The sequence below is a fragment of the Trichosurus vulpecula genome, chromosome 2, assembly GCF_011100635.1.
Source record: "Trichosurus vulpecula isolate mTriVul1 chromosome 2, mTriVul1.pri, whole genome shotgun sequence".
NCBI classification, from domain to species: Eukaryota; Metazoa; Chordata; class Mammalia; order Diprotodontia; family Phalangeridae; genus Trichosurus; species Trichosurus vulpecula.
This window is the reverse complement of record NC_050574.1, coordinates 98,938,486-98,964,097: the sequence shown is the minus strand read 5'-3', so window position 1 is coordinate 98,964,097 and position 25,612 is coordinate 98,938,486. Positions and strand designations below refer to the sequence as shown.

Genomic DNA, 25,612 nt, shown 5'->3' with positions numbered 1-25,612 from the left:
ACTGATCTTCCTGCCTGGACTGTCAGCAGCCCCTGCCCTGTTTTCTAATCCTTTGTTGTCAATACCCTTTTATACAATACACTGACTTTTTTTTCATCTGTAGTTATATTCTTCAGGACTTGTAGAATCTGAGGGGGATCATGCTTGCTTAAATGATGATAGACATTTTGATGTGGAGCCAGTGAAAGAGGAAATCAATCGAGGAAAGAGACTGGTAAGTTTAAATGATTTCGTGATCTATAGTAGAGGCCAGTAAAAAGATGAAGCATCTGGAAGGCTGAGTGGACCACATACAAAAATGAACATTTTATAAAAATTCATCATGTTTATCATTTCATCATATATATCATAGGGCACAGAAGAATTCCATTATATTCTCCCATTCAAAATACCTTTTTTGTAAAATGAGAAGTCTTAGATTCTTAAGATAAATAATGAAAAAAGTAGGAATGAAGGGGAAATAAAATTTCCAGGCTTCAAATTAGGTTCAAAGTAGTTTTCTTCAAAACTGTTTGGCATTGGTTAAAAAAAATAAGAAGGAAGCAGTATTCAATAAAATAAATAATAAATTGTTGGGGGAGGGGAGAACTCCCTATTTGATAAGAAATATTGGGAAAACTGGAAAGCAGTTTCACAGAAATTATGTTTCAACTGATATCTCATACCATATAATCACAGTAAGCTCAGAATAGATATGTAGCCTGAATATTAAGGTCAATCGATAGAAAAAATAAGAGAACAAGATCAAGTACCTTTCATAGATATGGCTGGAGGGAGAATTCTTAACCAAACAGAGGAGCAGAGTGATCACAAAAATGGATGATTTTTATTACAAGAAATTAAAAACCTTTTATATAAGCAAAATCCTTGGGAATAGAATAAGAAGGGAATTCTAACTTAATTAGTGAAATTTTTTTTCATTAACTATATCTTATTAGCTAGAGATGGGGACAGAGACTAGACTTGTGATATTATTATTAGAGGGAACTCTTGGATGAGGAATCTCCCTCTACCAATGTAGATTGGTATATTCGCTACAGTTTTTAGTTTTAGAGAGTTGCTAAGAGTACCAGGGGATTAAGTGACTTACTTGAAGAAAAATAAATATATGTGTGTATATACACAAAATAAAAATTAAAAAAACCAAAGAACTCAAAAAGATAGCAAGAGAAAGATTTTTAAATGTGAATGTACTCTGTTGCATTCCTATAACACAGTTTGTTTAATCTCTCCTCCGTCTCTGCCACTATGAGTTGAATTCAGATCTTCCTGGCACCAAGACCATCTCTCTACCCATTATGCCTGATACTTCTTATGATCACATGATTACCTAATTTTTACTTTGTAATCTATCATAGTACATAAAGAGTTATAGCAAAGAAACTTTTTTAAATTTAAATTTATTATTTATTTTTAACATTCATTTTTAAAAAAAGATTTAAAGTTCTGAATTCTCTCCCTCCCTCTTTCTCCTCCCCACTTCTTGAGAAGGCAGGTACTTTGATATAGATTATACATCTGCAGTCACGTAAAACATATTTTCATATTGGCCATGTTGCAAAAAAGCAATAAAAATAAATAAATTGGAAAAAAATTATGCTCCAATCAGCATTCAAACTCCATCAGTGTTTTTCCCTGGAGATGGATAGCATTTTTCCTCATAAGTCCTTCAGAATTGTCTTAGATCATTGTTTTGCTGAGAATAGCTAAGTCATTCACAGTTGATCATTATACAATATTGCTGTTACTGTGTACAATGTTTTTCTGATTCTGCTCACTTCAGTTTGCATCAGTTCATATACATCTTCACCATTTTTTCCAAGAGCCATCCTGTTCCTCATTTCTTATGGTGCAATAGTATTCTATCACAATCACATACGACAACTTGTTCAACCATTCCCCATTTGATGGACATCCCGTCAATTTCCAATTCTTTGCCGCCACAAAAAGAGCTGCTAGAATTATTTTTGTACAGATAGGTCCCTTTCCTTTTTCTATGATCTCTTTGGGATACAAACCTAGTAGTGGTATTGCTGGGTCAAAGGGTATGCAGTTTTGTAGCTCTCTGGGTATAGTTCCAATTGTTCTCCAGAATGGTTAGATCAGTTCACAACTCTACCAACAGTACATTAGTGTCCCAACTTTTCCACATCCCTTCCAACATCTGTCATTTTCCTTTTCTATCACATTAGCCAATCTTATAGGTTTGAGGTGGTACCTCAGAGCTGTTTTAATTTACATTTTTCTCATCAGTAGGAATTCAGAGCATTTTTTCATGTGACTGTCTATATGAAGAAACTTTTCACTCAAGTGATTTAAGCACAAGGTGCCTGTGTACCAGGAGGCTGTTACTAAGAGTCATTTCCCAATAGATAAGTGGTCAAATGATATGAACAGTTCTCAAAAGAATCGCAAACTACTAATGACTATATAAAAGACTGCTCCATGTCACTAATAATAAGAAAAATGCAAATCATCTCATGTTTCATCTCATATCCAGATTTACAAAAACGAAATAGTCAATGTTGGAGTGGTGATGGAAAGGTAAGCATGTTTGTACAATTTTTGGCAGAGTTGTAAATTAGTCTGACCATTCTGGAACAGAATTTGGAATCTGAGTTTTTAAAGTGACTAAAATGTCCATACCCTTTAGCCTAGATATTCTCCCTCCTGAGCATCTAGTCCAAGGAAGTCAAAGTTAGAAAGGTCCCATATATACCAAAATATTATGGGAACACTTCTTGTAGTAGCAAACAGGAAACATAGTAAATATCTATTGATTAGGGAACAACTACACAAATCGTGGTACATTAAGAATTTATCAATATGAAAAATACAGAGATGCATGAAAATAAATATGAACTTATGCAAAGTGAGGTAAGTAGAACCAAGAGGACAATATATACAAACTACAATAGCATAAATGGAAAGAAAGCAAAAAATTTAAAAATCAAGGCTGAACACTTATGGTGACTAACTTGACTCTTAAGAAGAGATAGAAGAATGCACGGTCCTCCCTTCTTTGTAGATTTGGGGTAGTATGAGAAGACTGTATATTGTCAGACTTGGTTGATGCATTGTTTAGATTTGTTGAATTCCTTTTTCCCCTCTCTTTGTTATAAGAGATGGCTGTCTGGGTGAGGTTGGAGGCAGGTCTATATTTGGAACTGAAGGTGATATAAAGACAGAAGATAGCAAGAGAAGGTTTTAAAAATGTGAACATATTTTATCACATTCCTATGACAAAATTTATTTCATCTCTCCCCTATTTGTCATTAGTTCTTGGTCACTACAAAAAATTCTGCTTTGTATATATTTTTTAAAACAGTTTTTTTATTTTATTTTACCAGAACACAAATGTGAAATAGGGAAAAGAAACAAAAACATATCATAAACTTAAATATAAAGTAAGAAAGGAAAAAGCATGTCATGTGCATAGCAGAACATAGGAGAGGATTCAAAATATGTAACAACAAATTTTCATTTCAAGGAAGCCTGTATGATAAATAATACACCTTGTGTTGAAAATTGTCCATCTTTTCTTTGCTTCCTTGTATTTTCTTTTGTTCTCTGCTGTGCACATTTTAACTTTGTTCTTTTTTTCCCCTCTCCCCACCCTCAGAAAGCTGCAATATAATTTAGATATGTTTCCTTACATATACATACACTTATACATATATACATGCATATATAGACATATACTTTCCCAAACATACTCTACTCCCAAATTTTGTTTTTTATGTTTGTACCTATCTTTTGTTTCCTATCCCTCCTGCCTCCTCTACTTTATTGCTACCCACTACATCACCTTCCTATTACTTGCCTACCCCCCAACTCCACCAACCTTCCTGCCCTCCTATTACTTGCCTTCCCCCCTCCAAAGATCCCTCCCCTATCCTCCCATTCCCATTAATCTAAACACCCTTTACCTATTCCCTCATTCTCCCCTCTAAAAATCCCTCCCTTGTCTTCTCCCCCTCACTATACCCCTACCATTTTATTTCTTCTAAATTTAGAAGACTTTTATGCTCTTCTAAATATATATGTATTGTTCCCTCTTAAACCCATTCCTGATGAAAGTAGGTTACCAGAACTACCAGCACTCCTCCCCCATCTAAATCCTCTATATCCTTTCTTCCTCTTGCACCTCTTTTGTATAAAATAATTACTCATTTTTAGCTGTTTCTAAATGGTTTTACTTTTTAAATTCATATCATAGTCAAGTTTATCCCCGTCTTTCTTGAGAGCTCAACAATTATTAGTAAGAATATCAGACATACATTTTACATTTTATGTTATATAAAAGGTAAACTGTCTGTCCTTATGAATCCTTTATAGTCAGTCTTTGGTATGTACCTTATGTTTCTCTTGGTTCTTGTATGTCGAATCTTCTATTAAGTTGGGGATTCTTTTTAACAAAGTCTTGAAAGTCTGAGGTTTGTCAGATGTCCATTTTTTTCATTCAAGATAGTACTGGAATTTGAAGCGTATGATATTTTTGGTTGGAGCCCCAGGTCTTTTGTTCATCGATGAATTATGTTCCAAGATCTGCGGTTCTTTAATGTCTCTGCTGCTAGGTCTTGTGTAATTCGAATTGTGGCACCATCATATTTGAATTGTTTTAATCTTGATGCTTTTGTTCTTCTATCCTTGATCTGGGGATTTTGAAATTTGACTATGATATTCCTATGAGTTTTCCTCATGGGATCTCTTTTAAGTGGTGTGCAATGGATTTTCTCCATTTTTACTTCCCTGCCTTGTTCTAATGCTTCAGGACAATTTTCCGTAATTATTTTTTGTATTATTGTATCAAGATTCTTTTTTTGATCATAACTTTCAGTTAGCCCAATTATTTTTATATTTTCTCTTCCTGATCTATTCTCCAAATCTGTTCTTTTTCTAATGAGATGTTTCAGTTTCTCTTCTATTTTTTCATTATTCATGTTTTGTTTAATTATTTCTTGATCTCTTATAATTTCACTGGCTTCACTTTGCCCAGTTCTGATTTTCAAGGTGTCATTTTCCTCCTTGAGATTCTGGAACTCCTTTTCTAATTAGTTAACTTTCCTTTTATAACCTTCTTGTTTTTCTTGGATTATTCTTTTTTTTTAAAGTTTTTCCTCCATCTCTGTCATTTGATTTTTAAAGTCTTTTTTAAGATCTTCTATAAATTCTTTTTGGGCAAGTGACCATTTGACATTGCTCTTTGGGGGTTTCTTTACTTCAATATCCTCCTCTGAAGATGAAGCCCAGTCATCTCTATTTCCATAATAGGTTTCTATGGTTGGATTCTTTCTCCTTTGCCTGTGCATTTGTGTGTGTGTGTGTGTGTGTGTGTGTGTGTGTGTGTGTGTGTGGTAGTAACTTGATTTTTTAATCACCTCTAGCCCTGGGATATGGGAAATGGTGCCTCTTGCCCAGATCTTCAGTTCTTCCTTCTAGCCTAGAACCAAAGCCAAACTTCCAACCTCCTGTAAGTGCCCAGGGCTTTCTGCCCCAGTGCTTCTGCACTCATAGGGCGTGTGCTGGTTCCTTCTCGCCCCCACCTCTCTTCACAGCACTGCTGGGTCCAGCATTCCTCATCAATAGAGGTTCCTGCAATCTTCCTGGGCTCGAACGTATGACTCCCCTCACTATCCCAGGATGAAGAGTTCCAGTGGCTGGGGCGGAGGCAGCCTCTCAGACCAACTAACCCCAGGACTTGCTGTGTGTTGTTAAAACGGAACCAAGCCTGAAGGTGTTTACTCGTTGCAAAGACCAAACCCAGTACTGGGATTTTTCTTCAGATCTCCTCAAACTGTCCCGGGAAGATCCTGGTTGTGCCCCTGTTTTTCTTTGTCTCCACCCACACTTCGTTCTCCCTAAGGTGCTATTTTAACTCTTTTATGGGGGAAAATCTTGAGAACTTGGAATTTTCTGACCTACTCCATCATTTTCCCAGAATCCTCTCCTTGCTATGTTTTAGTAAATATGGGACCTTTCATACTGTCTTTGGCCTGCTTGTAGTATATTCCTAGCATTGGAATCTCTAGGTCAGAAGTTATGGACATTTTAGTCATTTTTATTAATATAAAGGGATTTTTTTAAGATGGCGAAAGCTAGGGGCAGCTAGGTGATGCAGTGAATAGAGTGCTGGAGTCAGGAAGATTCCTCTTCGTGAGTTCAAATGTGGCCTCAGACACTCACTAGCCATGTGACCCTAGGCAAGTCCCTTATCCCTATTTGCCTTCATTTCCTCATCTGTAAACTAGAGAAGAAAATAGCAAACCACTCTAATATTTTTGCCAAGAAAATTCCAAATGGGGTCACAGAGAGTCAGACATAACTGAATATAACTGAACAACAAGAAGAAGAAGGCATGTTATTAGGCAGCAGAGAAGGTAAAGAGAGGGTGAAGATGAGACACAATGATTAATGGGGTGAGATCAATTAATTCATTAATCAACAAGATCTTTGAGAAAACTGGAGAATATGGGATGAAGAATATAAGAAAGGGGTTAGTTTTAGCAAGGATAAGGCTCACCTTAGCTTTGGAAAATGGAGCAGAGGAGGAGATGGGCTGAAATGTAGAAAAGTTTTAAGGTGTTAAGTAGAGGAGATAGAGAACTCATAATGAATGGCTTAGATCTTCCCAGTAAGATAGGTGGGGAGATCTTCTCCTGAGAGAAAGGGCAGTGGAGATGGAATTGGGGACCTGCAGAAAGATCTGGAGTATAAGAGTCAAAGAGAAATAAATAAAATGATTTTCATACAGCAATTAGGGCCTGATTGAGGTTCAATAATATTGCTGGCCATGCTTGACTCAGGCTGGTCTGATGCTCCAGGTTGGAAGTTGGAACAAAATGAGGCAAGGATATATCATTGATTCAGTTGAGGGCAACTCCCCACTGTGGGCCATGCTGATGTGTCTGTTGAGTCTGAAGGAGAACTACCCCTTTCCTTCTCGTGGACTGGTTTTTGTACTGAGGCTACCAGAAAGCTGCATCAGTGGCCTGAATCTAGATCCCCACAACCAGTTAAGTCTTGAGAACATTTTGCATACTTCTTACGGAAAAAACTAGCCTAGCCTACATGGCAGATGTTGCTCCTACAGCAGATAACATGAATTTGTAGTGACCCAGCTGACCTGGATGCATGACTTCTACTAGTGTTCTAGAGCTTGGGTATAGGAATAGCAGGGAAATAAGATGATGAGGATGACCAAAGATGGAAGATTGACAGAGTGTCACCTGTGAACCATAAAGGGGCAAGGGCTTTAGTAGTAATTTGACAATAATTATTATTTTTAAATTTTTTAAACATTTTTATTTAACGTTTTGATTTCCAAATTCTATTCCTCCCTCTCTCTCTCCCCTTCCCTCTCCCTAAGATGGTAAGCAATCAGATAGCTGTTATACATGTGCAATTATGTAAGTCATTTCCATATTAGTCATCTCGTACAAGACTCGAATGAAAGAAAAAACATTAAAGAAAGAAAGTGAAAAATAGCATGCTTCAGTCTATATTCAATCGATATCAGTTCTTTCTCTGGAGGTAGATGGTATGTTTCATCATTAGTCCTTTAGGATTGTCTTGGATCATTGTATTGCTGAGAATAGCTAAGTCATTCACAGTTCTTCACGGCACAATGCTGCTGTTACTGTGTACAGTGTTTTATTTCTTCTCACTTCACCCTGCATCAGTTCAGGAAAGTCTTTCCAGGTTTTTCTGAAATCATCCTGCTTGTCATTTCTTATAGCACAATACTATTCTATTACAATTATATACCACATCTTGTTTAGTCATTCCCCAATTGATGGGTATCCAATTGATTTACAATTCTTAGCCACCACAAAGAGAGCTGCTGTAAATATTTTTCTACAAATAGGTACTTTTCTCTTTTTTTGGATGTCTTTGGGATATAAGCCTAGCAATATAAGCCTATTGCTGGATCAAAGGGTATGCACAGTTATATAGTCCTTTGGACATACTTCCAAATTGCTCTCCAGAATGGTTGGATCAGTTCACAACTCTACCAACAGAGCATTGTGTCCCAATTTTTCCACATCCTCTCCAACATCCAGCATTTTCCTTTTTTTGTAATATTAGCCACTCTGATAGGGTGAGATGGTACCTCAGAGTTGTTTTAATTCACATTTCTCTGATTAATAGTGATTTAGAGCATTTTTCATGTCTGTAGAAAGCTTTGATTTCTTTGTCTGAAAACTGTCTGTTCATATTCTTTGACAATTTATCAAATGGAGAATGACTTGTATTTTTATAAATTTGACTCAGTTCTCTATATATTTGAGGAATGAAGCCTTTATCAGAGATACTTGTTGCAAAAAATTCCCCCCCCCCGTTTTCTGCTTTCTTTATAATTTTGGTTACATTGGTTTTGTTTGTGCAAAAACTTTTTAATTTTATATAATTAAAATGATCTATTTTACATTTTGAAATGCTCTATCTTCTTTGGTCCTAAATTCTTCCCTTATCCATAAATCCTGACAGATAAACTATTCCATGCTCTCTTAACTTGCTCATGGTATCACCCTTTATGTGTAAATCATGTACTCATTTTGACCTTATCTTGGTATATGGTGTGAGATGTTGGTCTATACCTAGTTTCTGCCATACTGTTTTCCAGTTTTCCAAGCTGTTTTTGTCAACAGTACTTCTTAAATAGAATAAAAGCTGGTATAACAAACAATTGGCTCAATATAGTTTATTCATTTTTTTCAGAAATGCTCATATTGCCTTAAGAAAGGAGCTACTGTGGGATGTGATGTTAAAAAATGTTCCAAGAATTACCATTTCTTCTGCGCCAGACAAGACCAAGCAACAATGCAAGCTGATGAACATGGTGGAACTTACAAGTACTTAATCAAAACTTTACTATGCATGTTTTTAATTTAGGAAAGAGCACTTTTATTTTTTGTTATTTTGAACTTGACAAATAGCATTTGTACAACAACAGCAACAGTCCAAAGCCACAGGGATAGTAGGAGATCAAATGCTAAGTTCAGGGAAGAAGAAATAGGCCAGTTTGGCTGGAACAAATGAAAAGTAAGTCTGAAAGGAGGTAGATTGTGGAAAGACTTGAAAGCCAGGCCAAGCAGCTAGATGACTTAGTGGATAGAATGTGGATATGAAGTCAGGAAGACCTGGGTCTGAATCCTATTTTACTTACTAGCTGTGAGACTAAGCAAGTCACTTAACCTCTGTTTGCTTCAGTTTTCTCATCTGTAAAATGAAGATAATAATAGCACCTATTTGTCATTGTTAGGAGAAAAAAAGAAATAATATAATATATGTAAAGCACACCCACATCCAGAGAAAGAACTGATAGACTCCAAATGCAGATCCAAGCATACTATTTTCACTTTCTTTGGTTTTCTTTGTGTCTTTTTTCCTTTTGATCTATTTATTCTTTTACAACTGTGACTAATATGAAAATATGTTTTACATGACTGTACATATATAATCTATATCAAATTGCTTACCATTTTAGGAAGAGGGGAGGGGAGGGAAGAAGAAAAATTTGGAACTCAAAACTTGGTAAAAATGAGTGCTAAAATTGTCTTTATATAAAATTGGAAAAATATTATTAAACTCCAACATATATATATATATATACACACACACACATATACACACACACACACACACACAAAAGTACTTTGTAAGGTGCCACATCAGTGTTAACTATTATTACTTTATCCTAGCAGCAGTTGGAAGCTACTGAGAATTGTGAACCAGAGAATAACACGATTAGATATGTGGGATAAGAATATTAATCTGACAGCTGTGTGAAAGATTGATTAGCAAAGGGATAGACTTGAAGCACAGGAACCAATTCAGCATTTATTGTAGTGGTCCAAGCAAGAGGTACCTGATGGAGACCTGTGTAAAGGTGGTAATGGTATGGGTAGAGAAAAGGCAGTAATTATGAGATCCTAATTAATAAGCAGTGCAGGGGTGTGCTGGTAAATGTTTAACAACCAGCTTTCTCCCCCCCCCCAAAATGTGCATGGACACTTTTAAGTTTAACCTACATTAACATTTTTTCCATTGCCTTCTTAAGAACCAACAATTTATTGTTAAATTGTCTTGTTTTAAGAGACAAAGAATAAACAGTAAGTTATTGTTTTGTTGATTGTCTAACCCTGCTTTGTAGCATTTGCCAGTTTCCAAAGTGTAAATGCTCACACTGAAAATTTAATAGTTGGCTCTCGCTACCCACTTTGAACTGGCTCATTACCCCCTGGAGCAAAGACACATTTTCTAGTGAGACACAGACAGTTAGGAGCAGGAAGCAGATTTAAAGATTGTGACCTCTGACAAAGACAAGAAAGACAACCATGGATTAAAGGAGAAATAGCTCTTGCTAATTGTTGAGTCATGGAGAAGGGCAATTCTGTAGAGCCCAGCTGAGTAACTTGCCCAATGGAGGAGGAGAGATCTGTGTGAAAATTCCACAGGAAATGACATGAGTGCTTAATAGTACCAGAAGCCGATTCTGTAGAGCCCAGCTGAGTAACTTGCCCAACAGAGGAGGAGAGATCTGTGTGAAAATTCCACAGGAAATGACATGAGTGTTTAATGGTACCAGAAGCCTGAGTTGTCTTGGTCCCATATATTCTCTATGTACATGACTCATTACCATTGTAAATAGGTGCTCACTCTTCCCACTAACACTATATATATTTGTGGGAGAGTAAGCCACAAATTTATGAGGGAAAATGTTTTATAAGCTACTGTTTTTCCTATATCATCTTAGTAAAAATGCCTTTGCTTTGAAGTGATTGGATCTTCTGGCTGATTTTTAAAGGTAACTCACCAATAGGGGCTTGTGAACTATAGCTTGAAACTGAAGTAGTAGTAGTAGTGACCCAACCTACAAATTTATGAGAGCTTATTTGAGGAGGTATTCTAGAGAGGATGTTATGAAAAAACAAAACCATTGGGTACATACTCTAATGAAATATACTGGGCATCAGAGGTGTCAAAACACATGGCCCATAACACTCCTGAATACAGCCCAAACCAGATTAAAATGTAATTGGGAAATATTTAACAAAATAGATAAAAATTAAATAAAACATAGATAATATTACATTTGCAAACTAAGTCAACATACAGCCTGTAGAGATCCTTATATACAGTTTAGTGGCCCCTCATTTCTCTTTGAGCTAGACACCACTGTTCTACATGCCTAAGGCAGGGGAACCTATTTGAAGTGAACCTATGATGAATAGATACCATGCTCAAATAGGAATCAACCTTTCTCATGAATACCAGAGATGCCTTGACTCCATGATCCCCAAGTATGTGCCTCTACTAATGTACCCTGTTCTCTCTCTTCTCATCGATGGTATGTGTATTTATAGCACAGCATGCCTCAGGTTTATGAGGAGCATGGAGGAGGAAGAGGGGCATCTTTCATAGCTGCTGTCTTTACTATGCCATCTCAGCAAATGATTCTTGAACTTCAGAATAGTGGGAGGAAGTGTTCAGTACACAGATTTAGAAACGGTGTCCTTTTAGGCAGAACTAGGAACTATTCCCTCTGTCTGTAGCTTAAACACTAGCTCCTCCAGTTTCCACAGCTTGAAGAACTATAGCAGAACTATGCAGAAGGCTAAGCTTTTGCTCATTTCAATAAAGAAGCTCTTCTAGTTTTCCTTCTGCCTATCTGATCAACTTTCTTTCGTTGTCCTTTGTTGGATACCATCTCCCACCCCCTGAACCTGAGCCCTCTTTCCTCCTATTTCTACAAACTCTACAAATCTCTTGATTATCTCATCAGCTCCCAAGGGTTCAAGTATCCATATATAGATGATGCCCAAATCTACATATCCAAGCCACCATTCCAGCAGGAGCCAAGCATCAGGGATAAACTTTGAGAAGGCAGAGGGCAGAATGGGATAGGGGCACGGTTTAACCACATCATCAGAAAAATGGAACGATAACAAATGATTCATCCATCTAAGAACTGTGAGAGAACAAAATAGACCCACTGAGGAAAGGCAGCTTCAGGGAGCTTGACCTCTGTGGGTTAGGGAACTTCCTGATGATTCCTTGGATGGAGAAAAGAATTTCCATTCAGCCCAAAGCTGTGCAGTTGCTACTTTTTTTGAGAAAATCATGCTATGTTAGCTTTGGAGTTCTCTAAACACTGCCATCCAAGCTGCACTGGCCTGCTTGCACAGGACACTCCATCTCCAGACTGTTCTCTTGCACTGGCTGTCCCTCATCTATGGAATGTGCTCTTCCTTTTCACTTCTCCTTCATGGCTTCCCTGACTTCCTTCAAGATTCAGCTCTAATCCCACTTTTTAATAGGAGACCTTTTCCTAGTCTCATACCCCAATGAGTTCCCTCTGAGATCCTTCCCTCCCACTCAGTATGCATCCTGTACATGCATAATTACTTAAACATTGTCTCTCCCATTGGAATGTGAGCTCCTTAAGGGAAGGGACAGTGTTTTTGCTTTTCTGTGTATCCCCAGAACTCAGCACAGTGCCCACCACATAGTAACGGCTTAATAAATACTTGTTGACTCATAGAAATTATTTTACTATTCTATAATAATAACCAATTATTAATTTGGGAGCTAGGCTTTTCCCTTTTATTTGCTCACTTAAGGCCCAGCACCCATAAAAAGTCCATCTCTGAAGGACATGACTGATTGATGAGGTTGTCCTAGCCCTCAAGGAAATATGCTCTTCAATCTTGGGCAGGAATCCACACAACTAAGAGACTTAACCTTTCTTCTGTTCAGAGTGTAAACAGAATCCCATCTAGTTGAGTTCTTAAGGGGTGGGGGTGGGGGTGGGGGTAGGGGAAGGAGCCCTTGTCCTTGTTCCCCTCTTTTAGAGTTTAGGGTGACCCAGCTCATGAAGCAGAAAACCAACTAGAGTGATCTGGTTGGAGATGGATTCCCCAGTCCAGATTGCTGGAGGCAGCAGAGTCTCATGATCAAGCCATGCTCTCAGCAGGAGACTTTTAGCCCACCTACTCGTTAAATGTCCACTAATCAGGGCTGATTTTCACTTGTCAGGAGCACTGCTTTTCAAAAAATATTTAAAGCTTTCAGGCTCTCCATGTTTTTGTCTTTGGTTACCGAAACCAGACTATAAATTTATTGTTTGCCAGCTAGCCTAATTAATACATTGGTTATTAATTACCCAGAAGCACTGTCTCTCAGGTTTTTCATTCATCACAGTGACTTGACTTAACCTCTCTCTCCTAAGTTGTAATCCTACATCACTCCTTGGCTGCTAGGCATCTCCAACTTCATGTCCCATAGCAGCATCTCAGAGACAAAATTAATAAGTTCGTTCTTTTCCTCCTCTTTCCCTACTTATTTTTTTCAAGGGCACCACCAGCCTTCCAGGCAACAGATTCAAAGCCTCAAAATCAGTCTCAACTCTTTGCTCTTTCTCACCTCCTACCAAATCCAACCGATTTTGTTTATTCTGTATCTCCAAAATACCTTGTCTCTACCATCTTCTCTCCATGCACAGCCACCACTCTAGTTCAGGTGCCATCCCCTCAACTGGACTATTTGTCTCCTTGTCTCCAGTCTCTCCCCTCTCTAATCCATCTTCCATGTAGCTATAAATAGAGCCAGAAATTCTCTTATCACTAACTAGCCAATCCCCAGAGCTTTAATTTGATGTCAGTTAAATTCTTCAGGGTCCAGCTAGTTATGTGACTAGTTGTCTTAAGGAAATGGCAGTCATAAAGACAAGACAGAAAAATTCTCTTATCACAATAGGGTCATAGATAAGATATCTAGAAGGGACCATTGTTCATCTAATCCAACCTTATCTTACTTATGAGGAAAACTGAGGCCTAATGAGCTTAAATGACTTACACAAGTCCAAAAAGGTAGTAGGAGTAAGAAGCAGTAATATGTAAGAGGTATTAAGAATTGAACCCAGGTTTTCTGACTTCAGAGTCCTTGTTTTTTTTTTTTTGAGTACCTAGGGACAGAGTTGAGCCTTAAGAATTTGGAAAGGGAGAGAAAGAACGAATGAATATATGAATAGGAAAACCACACAAAGAATCACAGAGATATAAGGGCCCTTGCTTGATACAGAAATGTTTTAATTAATTTATTTTCAGTTTTCAACATTCACTTTCATAAGCTTTTGAGTTTTAAATTTTCTTTGCCTTCTTCCCCTCCCCCCTCCCCAAAATGGCATACAATCTGATATAGGCTCTACATACACATTCCTGTTAAACATTTTCACATTAGTCATGTTGTAAAAAAGAATTAGGACCAATGGGAGAAACCACGAGAAAGGAGAAACAAAACAAAACAAAAAAAGAGAGCAAAGAGTCTGCTTCGATTTGCATTCAAGACTCCATAGTTCTTTCTTTGGATGTGGATAGCATTTTCTATCATGAGTCTTTTGGAGTTGTCTTAGATCCTTGCATTGCTATGAAGAGCTAAATCTATCAAAGTCATCACACAATGTGGCTGTTACTGTGTACAATGTTCTCCTGGTTCTGCTCACTTCACTCGACATTAGTTCAAATAAGTCTTTACAGGTTTTTCTGCTCATCATTTCTTATAGCACAATTGTATTCCATTACATTCATATAACACACCTTGTTCTCCAATTGATGGGCATCCCCTCAATTTCCAATTCTTGTCCATGACAAAAAGAACTACTATAAATATTTTTGTTCATGTGGGGCCTTTTCCCATTTTTATGATCTCTTTGGGATACAGCCCTAGAAGTGACATTTATGGGTCAAAGGATATGCACATTTTTATAGCCCTTTGGGCATAGTTACAAATCGAGAACTGGTTGGATCAGTTTACAACTCTACCAACAATGCATTAGTGTTACAATTTTCCCACATCTTCTCTAGCATTTTAAATTTTCCTATTTTGTCATGTTAGTCAATCTGATAGGTGTGAAGTGGTACAAGAGTTGTTTTGATTTGCATTTCTCTAATCAAGTGATTTAGAGCATTCATATGATTATAGATAGCTTAATTTCTTCCTCTGAAAACTGCCTGTTCATATCCTTTAACCATTTATCAATTGGGGAATGACTTGTATTCTTAAAAATTTGACTCAGTTCTCTACATATTTTAGAAATAAGGTTTTTATCAGAGACAGTGGTTGTAAAAATTGTTTCCCAGTGTTCTCCTAATATTGGTTGCATCAGCTTTGTTTATGAAAAAATTTAAAATCATCCATTTTGCATTTCACGATGTTCTCTATCTTGTTTTGTCATAAATTCTTCCATTCTCCATTATTCTGACAGGTAAACTATTCCTTGCTCTCCCAGATTGCTTATCAGTCTTTATATTTAAATCGTGGACTCAATTTGACTTTATTTTGGTATACAGATGGTATTTTTTAAAATGTTTAAGACAGCATTTTTGTTCATCACTTTGAGAAAAATTTTTTTAAAAATTGTTTTTCAGGATTTTTTAAGTCAAAGAAATGCAAAATAAATACTAATTCTTTTAAATTACATATTTTAGAGTGTTCTGCCAAAAACACACCCTTGGAAAAAGCAACCGTAAGTTTGTCTTCTTTGTTTTCTTAATTCACGTCTTTAGATCAGATACCAAACATGGAACTATTGTTTGGCTTTAGTAACAGCATAAGTTTAACGTGTGGGGATAAGATCCAAACCTGTGATTTCACTGCTACAGGAGACTCCTGGGTGAGGAAAGGAGAGGTCAAGTGACTTGCTTAGGGTCACACAGCCAGGATTTTTTACCATATGGCATGTTAAAATGCCTATTTTATATTTGTTAAGATTTAATTTTCCCAATGTAATAAATTTGCCTCCCATAGCAATTTGTAACTAATGTACCATATGGGACCCTACAATACTTAATGTTCTTCTCAGACTGACCATATTGTCTGTTCTGTATGTGGCGCCTTCCAGATACACTGAAGACAGCCTTGCCCTCTTTACCTTTAGCAAAGTCACTGGACTCCTATGAATGAATGTTTCTTCTCTTTTAAAACAGTGATAATGCAATTTAAAAAACTCCTTCCCCTGCCCTTTACTGTGGCTTTGTTGTTATTTTAGGAAGCATGGATTACTCTAAATACTTTATCAAGCCTATGGGCTTGCTATATATGTGTATTTTCAATGGGCCTGCTATAAATGAGTAGTCAGGGCTTAGAATGTAGGATATCATGCATTAAATGACATTCCACTTTTTATCCTTATATTATAATATAAAGTTGCCATGTCAAAGGAATATTGTACTCTAGGGCATGGATTCTTAGTTATTTTTGGGCCATGGATTCCTTCGGCAATTTGGTAAAGACCCCTTCTCGAGTCCATAAGCATTTATTATGTACCTACTATGAACCAGGTACAGAGTAATGTCTGTTGCCTATGTTCATAATCAAAGGAAATGATGAATTTTAGTTGGAGGTTAGGGAAATTAAAAAAGTAATTTTTTTCCCATCCAAGTTCAAAGAGCCCCTGAAGTCTATCCATGGACCCTAGGCTAAGAACACTACTCTAGTGCCTTGTCATCTCAAAGAGATGAAAATTATATCCAAAATGGTCTCACCTGAAAGACCTATACATTTGCCCCAATCCTAGGTTTTTATTATCACTGTCTTTTGTAATACAGTTCATAGTTTCATCTAAGAAAAGGGTCCATTAAGAAATTGCAAGTAAAAAATGTCTAGAAAATAATAAAGATGTCAGTTACTCCTGTTTAGTCATCACTGAGTTAGTTAGGCATTAAGTCACATTAAATTCACTACTAGACACTACATACTGAAGCTCACTAAAGCAATTTCTGTGCCAAAAAGGTGTTTTCTCAACAAAAGTTGATATGCTGAAGAAGATGAAAAATTGTGGGCTCATCGAATATTTATTTGAATCTCTGTTAGAGGATCTTGATGGGATTCACTTCAAGATTAAGGACAACACCACCTCAGAAAAAGGTACCATGATTATCGCGTGTTCAAATGTGGAGAACCTACCTAAAGGCCAGCAAATGAGACAACAAATTTTTCTCCTTATTGTTAGATTCTCTATTTCTACTGCTTTTCTTTTACATCCTTTTAGGGTTTAGAGTTCAGTACGGTGGTGTTAAACTCAAATAGAAACCGATCTTTGTTGGCCCCATATTAACTTAGAAAACTACAAATTAATACTATCTTTGTTGTGTTGAATTTTTATTTATTTTGTTAAGCATTTCCCAATTGCATTTTAATCTGGTTCAGGCCACACTTAGGAGTTTTGGTGGGAGTTTAATATCTCTGTTTTAGTAGAGTAGGAGCTCCATGAGGACAGGGGCTGTTTTGTTTTTGTCTTTGTTTCATACATTTTGTCTTTGTAGTCATACAAATGCCTACCATATTGCCTTGTATTTAGTGAGCCCAAATGTTTGTTCTAGTACATTGAGTGGGGATGGCAGCCCAGACATCCTGACTCCAAGTTCAACATTCTTGAACTTTTATATCACAAGACCGATGAATATACAGAAGCAAGGAGGGTGCCTCTTGAAGTCTTCCCACACTTTCCAGAGGCTCTGGGAGAATCTTGTTCACAAGATTATATAATATGTACACTGAGAAATGTCAGTGATATGAAAACAAAAGGTACCAGTAAAACCTCATTTTAAATAAGAAGGTTATTGAAATCATAATGAATGAGCCTAGCCCCCCCAAAAGAGATTTGACAAATTATGTATTCCCCTTCTTGCAGGGGTGTGTGTGTGTTTGTGCATGCGCGCACGGTTAGATGTTCCATGTTCAGACTTTCTCGATGTGTTGGTTAGTGTTGGTGTTGGTTAGCATTTTTTTCATCATCTTTTTATTCTTTGTGGAAAGGGATGGTTCTCTGGCAATGGACAGAGAATGGGTATATCCGGAAATAGAAGCAATATAAAAAGATATCAATAAAAATTTACTTAGAAAATATGTAATTACGTAAATGAAGAGCTGCATTCAACCACAGAACACTCAACTAAAATTTAAGAAAAGCAAATGAGTCTTCCAAAGTGATTTGTGCAGAATTCAGTCTCCTTAAAAAACAGTGTATCTATCTCTTTATAGTCTAATTCAGAATTCAGATTGTAACAGCATAGCTCTCATAAATGACAAAAAAGAAAAGATTGTTGGAGAGAGTTATTTTATAGGTGTTCACATTTGGATTGAAGCTTAATTTGATAACTTTTTGCTAAAGATCTGAAGCATCCTATTTGAAGCTATGAACTCTTTATAACCACGGATGCAAACAGATCATAAACTAAACTTCAACAAAATTATAATATTCCCTTACTCCTAAGAATGAGAATTATGAAAAGCAAATTAATTCTGCTTATTCTTTTCATTTCTCTAAATCACTGATAAGGAACACAGTATTATTTTATATTTGTTCTAACATAACCTATCTTCCAAGGAGTGTAAATTTTGTCTTCTTTGTGTATACTTTGATGGGTATGTATTGTTTGAATGTTTTAATGTGAGTTTGTTGAGGGAGGGCAATGATCATTTTGCATTCCCGGTACACAGTGAAGTGCTTGATGTACTTGTTGATTGACTAATGAAGGTCTGGTCCCTATGTAGACAGCTGACTAAAATGAATCTTTCTCCCTTCTCCCCTCCCAGAATTACAAGAAATTGCGAACTTGCTTTTTGACTCTGCCATGTTTAGAAAATCACTGAGGAAAATATCTACAGGTAGGTACTTTCGAGTTATAAAATAACCATTACAGCAGAGTTTAGATAAAACCATTTATGGTACTGAAAGAGTGAATGAATAGAGAACTGGCCCCCAGTCAAGGAAGCCTGAATTCAAATTCTTCCTCTGGCAATATATTGCCCATGTAACCATTAACAACTCAGTACCCAGAGTATTTTCCCTGTAAGTTGCAGAACATTTGCTAATGGGAGTTCCTTTTTGGGACTTTCCTATACCATTGAAATCCCAGGTCTATACCCCTCATCATTTTTTTATCTTTTTAAAAAAATTATTTAGTATTTTATTTTTCCCCAGTTACATATAAAAACAATTTCGACATTCGTTTTTAAAAGTTTGAGTTCCAAATTCTCTCCCTTCCTCCCTCCTCACCACTCCTTCCCCCCATTGAGAAGGCAGGCAATTAGATGTAGGTTATACATGTGTAGTCATGCAAAACATTTCCATAATGGTCACGTCATAAAAGAAAACATAGGCAAAAAATACTCAAGAAAAATAAAGAAAGTAAAAAAAAAGTATGCTTCAATCTGTATTCAGACACCATCAGTTCTCTCTCTGGGGATGGATAGCATTTTTCATCATAAGTCCTTCGGAGTTGTCTTGGATCATTGTATTGCTGAGAATAGCTAAGTCATGCACAGCTAATCATCTTACGATATTGCTCTTATTTTCTACACAGTACATGGCACTTTGCATCAGCTCATTTAAGTCTTTATAGATTTTTCTGAGAGTACCCTGCTCATCATTTCTTATAGTACAATAATATTCCACCATAATCACATACCACAACTTGTTCAGCCATTCCCCAATTCATGGGTATCCCCTCAATTTCTAATTCTTTGCCCCCAGAAAAGAGCTGCTATAAATTTTTGTACATATAGGTTCCTTTCCTTTTTGTTTTTTTTTTTATCTCTTTTGGGATACAGGCCTAGTAGCAGTAGTATTACTGGGTCAAAGGGTATGCATGATTTTATAGCCCTTTGGGCATAGTTCCAGATTGTTCTACAGAATGGTTGAATCAGTTCACATCTCTACCAATAGTGCATTAATATCTCATTTTTCCCATATCCCCTCCAAATTTGTCATTTGCCTTTTCTGTCTTGTTAGCCAATCTAATAGGTATGAGGTAATATGTCTTAATTTGCATTTCATTTATCAATTGGAGAATGGCTCTTACTTTCATAAGTTTAACTCAGTTCTCTACACGTTTCAGAAATAAGGAATTCATCAGAGAAATATGCTTGAAAATTTTTTTCAGTTACTATTGCTAACTGTATTTCCCTCCATCCTATTGCCTGTCCTTGCTTATTCTATTCTCTCTCCGTTCACGGTGTCCCTCCTCAAAAGTGTTTTGCTTCTGACCACCCCCTCCCCCAATCTGCCCTCCCTTCTGTCATACCCCACCCCTCTATCCCCTTTCCCTCCTACATTCCTGTCAGGTAAGATAGATATGTTATTCCCTCTTTGAGCCAAGTCCGATGAGAGTAAGTAAGGTTCACTCACTCTCCCTCCCCTGTTCTACCTCCACTGTAAAAAGTTTTTTCTTGCCTCTTTTATGTGAGATAATTTACCCCATTCTACCTCTCCCTTTCTCTTTCTCTTGTACATTCCTCTCTCACCCCTTAATTTCATTTTTTAGATGTAAATTCAACTCATACCTCTGTCCTCTGTGTGTACACACACAGACACACACACAGACACACACACACATATATGCCTTCTAACTGCCCTAATGAGAAAGGTCTTATGAGTTACAAATATCTTCCCATGTAGGAATGTAAACAGTTCAGCCTTATTAAGTCTCTTATGATTTCCCTTTCCTGTTTACCTTTTTTATGTTTCTCTTGAGTCTTGTACTTGAAAGTCAGATTTTCTATTCAGCTCTGGGCTTTTCATCAAGAATGCTTAAAAGTCCTCTATCTCATTAAATGCCCATTTTTTCCCCTGAAGGGTTATATTCAGTTTTGCTGGATAGATGACCCTCATCATTTTTTAACACACAAAAATGCCTTTCTTTTTGTAAGGCTCTCTAAACATGTGAATGAATTACTGAATGAAAAAATAATACTTTGCAAAAGGGATAGGGAACCTCATTTTCCCCTATTAGAGAAAAGTTGTAACCTTATTTAGGGTGATTCTCATGGACTATAGACAGTGATCACTCTAAAGAAAGATAAAACCAAAGGTGCTATCCAGTTGACCACCAAAGATCTCTGAAGCATTTTCATGATGAATCTTGATGCAAATGTTCTTATTAAATTACATCACAGGTGGTAGTGGTCTGCATCTTCTTACAGTGGAATTTGATTTTTATGTTCTGTCATGAAGTAATCTAAATGATAGTTACAGATGGAGTCTTAACAAGGATTTGCTATCTAGTTTTAAGGTGAGGTTAAAACCAAATCTAGAATTGTGCCCTGGATGAAGAGTGTGTGTGTGTGTGCGCGCGCATGCGCGCATGTGTGTGTGTGCGTGTGTGTGGGTATGTTTGTAGGGAGAGATAACTGGTAAATTATTAATTCTTTTTTTTGTGAGACCTAATATACCTACGTAAAGGCATGAATAGTTACCCTCCATTCCCCAATCAGAGTACCATGTTTCACAGAGAAATCTTGGGATAAAACGAAGTAGAATTTTGATATTAAGAATTGATCTTAAAATGATTTAAAGATATCTGGAAGTGACTTGTGAGCAAGGGCACAACACTTCAAGCTGTAAAAACAGAATAATCTGAAATGATTTTATTTGTTCTTACCACAGACACTATGATATCAAAACTTCAGAGTGAGCAGAAACACCTAGAGAAGAAGATAGAGGCACTCCAAGATATCAGAGAAAACTTGTTTCCTCCTCAGAAAGATATACAGAATTAAATATTCAGCTGGTTCTCGACCTTTCTTTTTCCCCTACTGTTTCTTAAATTAGGGACTTATATAATTTTTTAAAAAATGTTGTATCAATGTACTGTTTTATACTATGACTTCCCAATGATTTTTCCCTCCACTTCCAAGTAGAACCCTCCCTTGTAACTCTTCTCCATTAGATTGTGAACTCATTGAAGACAGGGATTGTCTTCTGCCTCTTTTTGTGTCCTCACGCTTTCAGCATAATGCCAGGCACACTGCAGGTGCTTAATGTTTATTGATTGATTTAGAACAAATGACTAGTCAAGCCAACACATTTTATATGGATTTATGAGAAAGTCATAACCTTTCTTATGAAATAATCGGATTGATTCTGTGACTTTAAAAATCGGTGCTTTGTTGTTCTGTTGTTTCAGTTCTGTCTGATGCCACTTGGGGTTTTCTTGGCAAAGATACTGGAGTGGTTTGCAATTCCATTCTCCAGCTCATTTTGCAGATGAGGAAACTGAGGCAAATTGAAGTTAAGTGACTTGCCCAGGGTCACACAGCTAGTAAGTGTCTGAGGCCAGACTTGAACTCAGGTCTTCCTGACTCCAGCCCCAGTGCTCTATCCGTTTCACCACCTTGCTGCCTTTAGTTGATCCTACTTATAGTTATTTGATTTTGTCCTGTAATGGCCTAAGGCATGATTGTCTCTGACCTGGCCTCATCAGGTTAAAGAAAGGGAAGTTGGTTTAGGCTAAATTTCAAAGCAAGTTTATAATTTTAATTTTAAAAACCATCCTGCTTCTTACCCACAAAAAGAGAAGCTTATTTAAGGGAGCAATGTGAATGTAAGTGAAATTTAATTTTGAAAAAATGCTTTGTGTTACTTCTGTGAATAATATAACAGAACTTAATTGTTTGGGTAAATTAAAAATAAGTCACCAAAAAGTATTTGATAAAAAGGATACGAGAAGTGCTATGTGATTGTTCTTTCTGATATGGAAACTATAGTAATATGTTTGCAACATGGAATTATTTGAAGATAATATACTAAAATTCTGTCCTTGAAGAACTGTTAGAAGAGTATATTTTGGTTGTTATGTGAGCAATATAAAATCCTCATGAATCCTAAAGATGGGATGAGACAAGACTGCCATTGTAAATCTTTGGAAGAAGACTACCTGAGAGCAGCGGCCCTTATACTGTGAAGTACTTGTGATGTATGGCCCTTGGAAAATCTGAGATTTTGATTTTGTGATGCAAATCGATTTAATATGGTAAAGGTTTATCTCAAAAACTTATAATGACATTTGGCATTAAGGCAAAAATGCTAAAAGAGCACGGTTTGAGGAGAATATGAATTAAAAATCCGGTCTTTGTAAATTTGTTGGCTATATGATTTTAGACAACTTCATCTCTGTTTAGTCTGGTGTACTAATCTTTAAAGGGGATAAAAATAGCACCCACCTCCCAACCTTGCTGTGGAAATCATGTGATTGTGATGTGCTGAACACAAGATCTGGCAGACAGCAAGAACAATATAAATGTTGATTATCATCTCTTCAATTGAATACAATTGCTCAGACTGGGTTCTAGGTGTGATTAGTATAACAATGCCAAAGGTGATAAAATGAATGCTTTTCTATTTAAGATTATTTGGAAATTCATTCAACCAAACTGATGTAATCTGTCTAGTTATAAGTTTTGTTTCATGTTTGAAATACACGATGTTGTAACTGTAATTGTTTCTAAACTTTCTTGTATAGTAAATTCTGGGAAACCATTATATAAAAAATGCTGCTAAGCAGATGATAAAATCATGTCACTTGAAAATTTAACTCTTTTTGATTTGTATATTGTGAAATTATTAATCAGGCTGTCAGAGGCTACTGTCATAATATTAACACCCATCAAGTATTTAATTGCATGTTTTAAAAAGGAAAGAATAATAATTACTTGCTGTGTGGGAGTAAGAAGAGAAAGAGGTAAAAATGTCGAGTGCATTTGTGTATATGTGGGGAGGGGGAGCCTGGCAAACTTTTATTGCTAACTTATTGCCACAACATGAGAGTAATGATGACTGTATCCAGTCCTAAGCTGTGATTAATGAAACTTTGCTGTTAAAGATTAAGTCATTTGGGACTGTGGATTTTCTTTTTGAGCTTGATTTTCAGGTATATTTGTTATTAAGCCAGTATTTCAGTTCAAGAAAAATGCCAGCAGCTCAATGGGAGTGAGATCTGTGAACTGCTACCGGTGAATATCTAGGGAATAGGTTTTTGGGGTGGGGAGGGACTTTGCGGGGGGAAGAGCAAAATGGGAAGACTAAGGTAGGACCCTCTTGACCCAAATCGGGTCACAAAGAGTCCAACATGACTCTAGCACAACAAAACTTTAGCATCTTTAAAATAAATTTATTTGTGTAGCCATTGAATCTAGGAATGAGATCATCTACTTACAGGGAGTCCTCGTAGCTATGTAGTCATGTATAGGATTAGATTCTTAACAGCAACTGATCCTTGTAAGGGAGGAACTGTCAGCAGTGGAATTAGCTGGAGTGGAAAATGCTGAGAAAGCAATAAAGTCAGATGATTTTATATATATATATATATATATATATATATATATATATATATATAATTTTAAAGTTTTCAGAGTTCTGCTTTCTGTGGTACTTTATTCAGTTGTTATTTGAATTTCTTCAATATATCAACATAACAATTTGCTAACTTACATCACAGCAGATGTAAGTAGTAAAATGGAAGCTTTCCCCTTTATGAGGTTTAAATCAGAAATAATCAAATACATGCATTCCAGTCTTTAACAGTTAAGTAACAATGGAGTGAATGCCAATTTAGAAAAGTACTTTTAACCGTAGCATATGTGTCTTCTTTGGTAAATATTAAATCTTTAATCAGAAGGGCTCATTTTACAAGTCAGACCCCCCTTTTTGAGATTCTTCATTCAGTCTGTTGCTGGCTGTGTCGATATCAAGTACAGCTTTTAGATAAAGAAGCAGCAGGTGGCATGTAAAAACTTCACTTCTCTGAAGTTTCAAGTGAACTATGGCTTCCTAATTTGATGTTCTTCTTATAAGTGTGTTGTTAATAAGATTAGAACCGAGAGGACTGAGCTGGTTTTCACCACATGAACGAGTTACAAGAAAGGTAAAATTTAAGGACCTGCACTAAATGTACTGAGTCTTGTAACTGGCAGGTTTTAGCAGAATTGCCTAGTAATCCTTGCAAGTGACTTGGAACCAGAGAAGCAAATCTACTGAAGAGGAGCCCCCTTCAGAGCTGCCCTGAGAGTGAGACCTATTCCAGAATGTTGAAGAGAAGATGTTTCCAGGGACCATGTGACTACATAGGATATCCGAGATCCAAATGTATGGATTAAATGGATATTAGGAGTGGTTTACTAAGCTACAAGGCAGCTTGATGTTAGTTAATATTGATGCTCATTACTGTACTACTTTGGCTTTTTGTTTCACTGTATCTGTTTGCTGAGTTTCCTTGGTTACCTTGATGATATGTAAATCTCACTAAAATTAGTCCATGGTTTTAGATAGTTTTATCATGGCTTGTGCTATGACTGAGCAAAACAGTTGTTCTTACATTAACTGGTAAGTAGAAATTGTGACAAGCTTACATAAGATGCAACAAGTTATAGCAGAAACACAACTACCTCCCTCAGGTGGAATCTCTCCTCTTGGTCCACTTGGCTGCAGGGAAATGGTCTGTTAAACGCTTTTGGTAAATGGGCACTTATTGCCCTCGCAACAAGTTATAGCAGAAACACAACTACCTCCCTCAGGTGACCCCTGGTGTTCTCTCTCCTCTTGGTTCACTTGGCTACAGGGAAACGGTCTATTAAACACTTTTGGTAATGGGCACTTATTGCCCTCTGCCTTATAATCCTATTTAGATTTTGCATCAATTGCTGTGTTAAAGCCTGTTCTGAACTTGCACCAGAAATGCTTATGTTATGCAACTAAAAAATAAGATACACAGGCAATGGGGCGTAGAAATTTATCTTGCCCTACAAGAAAGGAAGGGAAAAGGGGATGAGA

At 36.7% G+C, this 25,612-nt stretch overlaps 1 protein-coding gene across 1 annotated transcript in view; it reads left to right on the top strand.

Moving 5' to 3' along the window:
- Window positions 1–21,990, top strand: part of SETDB2 (SET domain bifurcated histone lysine methyltransferase 2) — a 108,592-nt gene extending 86,602 nt beyond the window's left edge. The window contains exons 18-23 of the mRNA XM_036743908.1: window positions 104–214; window positions 8,722–8,855; window positions 15,492–15,529; window positions 16,795–16,929; window positions 18,601–18,672; window positions 21,452–21,990. Of these exons, the coding sequence (XP_036599803.1) occupies window positions 104–214; window positions 8,722–8,855; window positions 15,492–15,529; window positions 16,795–16,929; window positions 18,601–18,672; window positions 21,452–21,564 (603 nt within the window). The 3' untranslated portion in view covers window positions 21,565–21,990. The remainder of the gene's footprint in view (window positions 1–103; window positions 215–8,721; window positions 8,856–15,491; window positions 15,530–16,794; window positions 16,930–18,600; window positions 18,673–21,451) is intronic.
- The last annotated feature ends 3,622 nt before the right edge of the window (window positions 21,991–25,612 follow it).